The 4381-nt window shown below is 47.9% G+C and overlaps 1 protein-coding gene across 1 annotated transcript; it reads left to right on the plus strand.

Moving 5' to 3' along the window:
* The first annotated feature begins 679 nt into the window (after positions 1-679).
* On the plus strand, positions 680-1621 carry LOC107111728 (putative olfactory receptor 2B8). The gene has a single exon (XM_015412742.1). It carries the CDS (start codon positions 680-682, stop codon positions 1619-1621), a length of 942 nt encoding a protein of 313 aa, XP_015268228.1.
* The last annotated feature ends 2760 nt before the right edge of the window (positions 1622-4381 follow it).

The raw sequence follows: 4381 nt of genomic DNA on the forward strand, positions 1-4381 counted from the left end.
CATGTTAGGCCAGACACCCCAATGCAGCCAATCCTAATGCGTTTCTGCTGTTGGGTGTGGCCTGTTATGTTAATGAGTTCCTGCTGGGTGTGGCCAACTTGGAAGCCAGCCAGAACTCCGTTCATTCCTGCCCCAAAATAGCCCTGAATGTTTACATGATGGTGTCTCCCTGTTTCTGAGTGCCCGAAGACAGAGATTAAATTTAGCAAGGACTGATGGCCATGGGAGAAACAGGACTGAGGGAAACCATGATATTTTTGCATACTTGAAAACTCAACCATGGTTAAGGCAGTAAACGGTGGCTTTCAAGAACTGTACTCATATATTCATTTATTTACTTCACTTACGGGGACTCAAAGCTGCCTTTCATGGTTCTCCTCGCCTCCATTTAAGGACCCTGTGAGGTAACGTAGCCTGAGAGGATGTGACTGATGCAAGTTCACCTAGTAACTTTCCATGCCAGAGTGGGGACTTGAACTTGGGTCTCAAAGATCTCAGCCCAACACTCAAAATGACTATACCAGGCTGCCTGTCAGCATCATTAAATTTGTTGAGCTTCCTTTGTGCTTCCTTGAGTTTGGCAGGGACAAAACAGTGTCTTTTTTATTCAATTGACCTAATCGCAAGAAATGCCACATTCTCTCTCCGCTGCCCGTATTTCTGCAGGAAGGAGACCATGATGGACATTGAGAACCTCACCTCAGTCACCGAATTCATCTTTGTGGGACTCTCCAGTCAACGAAAGACTCAGCTTCTACTCTTCGTCGCCATCCTGCTCACCTACTCACTTACCATCATGGGCAACCTGGCGGTCATCCTGCTGGTGTGGTTTGACACCCGCCTCCAAACGCCCATGTACTACTTCCTCATGCACCTCTCCGGCCTAGAGATCTGCTACGTCACCAGCACGGAGCCACAGATGCTGGCTCACCTCCTGGCGGGGAACGGAGTCATCTCCTACACCCGTTGCGTGGCCCAGATATTTGTCGCCTTGTCTTTGGGTGCTGCTGAATGCTTTCTGCTGGGTGTCATGGCCTATGACCGTTACCTGGCCATTTGCCGACCTCTGCTGTATCCTGTTGCCATGGACAGGTGGCGTCAGGTGCACCTTGCATCCAGTTGCTGGGCAACGGGCTTCCTTTTCGGTGCAATATACGTGGGGTGCACCTTTCGTCACTCCTACTGTGGGCCCAACCGTATCAATCACTTCATGTGTGAGTTGCCGGTGGTGCTGAAACTTGCCTGTGATGACACCCACGTCACTCAGGCCATTGTGTTTCTAATGGCAGGGCTGGTCCTCATCATTCCTATTTCTGTTGTTCTGACCTCCTATGCGGTCATTCTGTTCTCCGTATTACAAATACGGTTCGCTACTGGATGGCGCAAAGCCTTTTCCACATGTGCTTCCCACCTCATGGTAGTGACTGTGTTCTATGGAACGGTCATTTCTATGTACCTGATTCCCCGATCAACGACTTTCTCGGACCGCGACAAAAATATTGCCTTGTTTTATGTGGTGGTCACCCCTTTCCTCAACCCGATCATTTACACCCTGCGGAACAAGGACGTGCATGAGGCCGTGGCCAGAGCGCTGCGAAGAGGTGGGTTTGAGCCAAAATGAGTATTAGCTGGAGGAGAATGGAGCTTCTACAAGACTACATCTGCTTGGTGTAGTGGTTTGGTGTAGCCAGTTTGGTGTAGTGGTTAAGTGTGCGGACTCTAATCTGGGAGAACCGGGTTTGATTCCCCACTCCTCCACTCGCACCTGCTGATGTGACCTTGGGTCAGTCACAAGCTCTGGCACAGGTGTCCTTGAAAAAGAGCAGTTTGTGTCAGAGCTCTCTCTCAGACCCACCCACCTCCCAGGGTGTCTGTTGTGGGGAGGGGAAGGGAAAGGAGTTTGTAAGCCGCTCTGAGACACCTTTGGGTAGTGAAGGGCGGGGTATAAATCCAATATCCTCTTCTTCTTATTCTTCCATACATATAGTAGAATCAGGTGGGAATGCATTCGAACACTGAAGCGATGACATGGATTGTAACATTTCACACATCAGATAGCGGATGGATTTTCTTTTTTAAAAAATACAAGCATCGTGGGAAGAAGTGTTTAGATGGAATAGCTGTTGAGTTATAGGGATTTTCATTTTGTATGGAATAACTAAAAACTGTATGTACATTTGCCGTTTGGACTGCTGTTGCCTCTGCAGAAACAGAAATCTACAGGTGACCAGTGAGCTGGTGCAAGGGGTAGACATTTAATTTACAGGGAAATTTCCTCGTTGGGCCACAGTGGGCTAGAAGGAAGCCAAGGCAAGGCCCAGCAACACATCCAGTGCTGCTCAGTTCAGGCTCTTCATTGGCAGTGGCCCTAACCTGGAAGGCCAAGGCTAGCTGGATCTCGCCAGATTTTGGAAGGTAAACAGGGTCAGCCATGGTTACTATCTGAATGGGAGACCACCAAGAATGTCCAGGCAGGCCATGGCATACCACCCCCGAATGTCTCTTCTCTTGAAAACCCTACAGGACCACTGCAATTTGACTGTGACTTGACTGCACTTTCCACCACCACCAATGCCTCAAGGGCTACTCAGCTTAGTTCAGTGCTGTTGCCTTCTGTTGATGCGGGTTGTACCTACCATTGGCCACCACAATAGTCTCCCCATTGGGGCTGATGGGGAGACTATTGTGGTGGTCAATGGTAGGTACAACCCACATCAATAATAATAATAATCTTTCAATTTATTGATCGCTCAATCCTTGCAGAGCTGCCGGCTCTGAGCGATTTTACAGTTACTCATGAATTCACACGGGACTAACAATGATGGGGGTAAGGGAGGACAACATATATCTTTTTAATTCACACACATTTTCGCAGTCGATGGGGAGTTTGGTCAGCTGTAAGCTTCAGACATGTTCCAGCAGCATTCTCACTCGACGTTGCTTGATGTCGTCAGCATTTTTCTCAGTCGCAGTGCAGCACTGCCACCATCTGGCTGGAATGGCCCATTACAGGCTACTTTTTTGATGCTGTGTAGATCTCTCTCATCTTTTGATCTTATGCGTGGACCTTCCGCTCATCGGCTAACACCACCCCCACCAGGGGTTTAGTGTGCCTACTCTCTCTAAGGAGTGGTACCCATTTTATCTACTCGCCAAAGCTTTCGAACCGCTGGGTGGATGGCGAGCTGGGGACAAGGCTGGTTGCTCACACCAGTGTGGGGCTAGAACTGACAGCAGTCCTGTTCAGCTCAGATGTTTAACCAGAGAGGATAAATCCCCTGTGCCACCGCTCAAAAAAAGGCAGAACAACTAATTCCAGTTTTGACCCCACCCTCCTCCTTTGCTACAGTGCAGAAGAAGACAGTTATATATACAAGATATTCTAGAAACTTTTCTGCAGTGGTAGAATAGCCATCCTAACTCAACCTTTTTACTAGTGTGTTTGCTGCAACTGTAGAAATGCCTATTGCTAGGGAGAAATCCTGCCACATACTATCTAAGATGGAGGTTCTGTGGCTGGGCCGGAGGGATTTGGGGTTAGGATGTCCACTGTCGTCCCCTGACAATGTGCCTTTAACACCAGTGCTGACTGTCAAGAGTCTGGGTGTGATTTTGGTGGAGGCCCAGGTCTCAAATGTGGCTAGGCAGGCTGTTAAGTCGTGCACTTAACAAAGAGTCGGAGAGTGATTCAGCAAGAATGCGGTTTATTCTTCAGTTCAGTTACTTCTCCGGTACGGTACAACAATCGCCAGCCAGAACCCATTCGAATAAATACACTGGCTTGTCGATATTTAAACACTCCCGGCTATTGTAGCCACACCCACTGTACAATAAGGCAACCTATGAGGTTGAAGCAATAAGGACCAATCAGAAGCGCTCCCGCTTTGCAATGTGATTGGTTAACATATTCTGGGCTAGGGCTCCTATTGGTTACATTAGGATCCTAGCCCAGGGCGAAGCTTAACATGGCATCTCAATGGCACAGTTCACATAGCAGTTCTATACACACTTCAATACATAACAGAAAGTATGTAGACCATTTCTTTTTTATCTCCTTCATCTTTCCATCCCATACCTTATCTTGTTTAATACATTCCAATATATCTGATTGGATATATTCGTATAGATAGTCGTTCCATCTATCTAAAGTCCACTTCAGACTCTCCTTCCAACCATATGCAATCACAGCATGCGCTGCTAGTAACATTGCTTTAAAAATATCCTGATTTACAAGCTGGACAACGTACATGCGCGAACCTACTACCTCGGTAACCGTGGCTGGAAGCCACGAATGTCCCCCTGCGTAGTTCTTTGCAAAGACAGTATCTCCGCATTCGTATGTGCGGACCTTAGTGGAAACACTCTGTTGCAGGGGCCTCAA

This window comes from Gekko japonicus, unplaced genomic scaffold (genome assembly GCF_001447785.1).
Source record: "Gekko japonicus isolate JY-2015 unplaced genomic scaffold, Gekko_japonicus_V1.1 scaffold669, whole genome shotgun sequence".
Taxonomy (NCBI): domain Eukaryota; kingdom Metazoa; phylum Chordata; class Lepidosauria; order Squamata; family Gekkonidae; genus Gekko; species Gekko japonicus.

What these genes read in the sequence shown, in the direction of transcription:
- LOC107111728 (XM_015412742.1), top strand. Translation starts at nt 680, where the DNA reads ATGGACATTGAGAACCTCACCTCAGTCACCGAATTCATCTTTGTGGGA.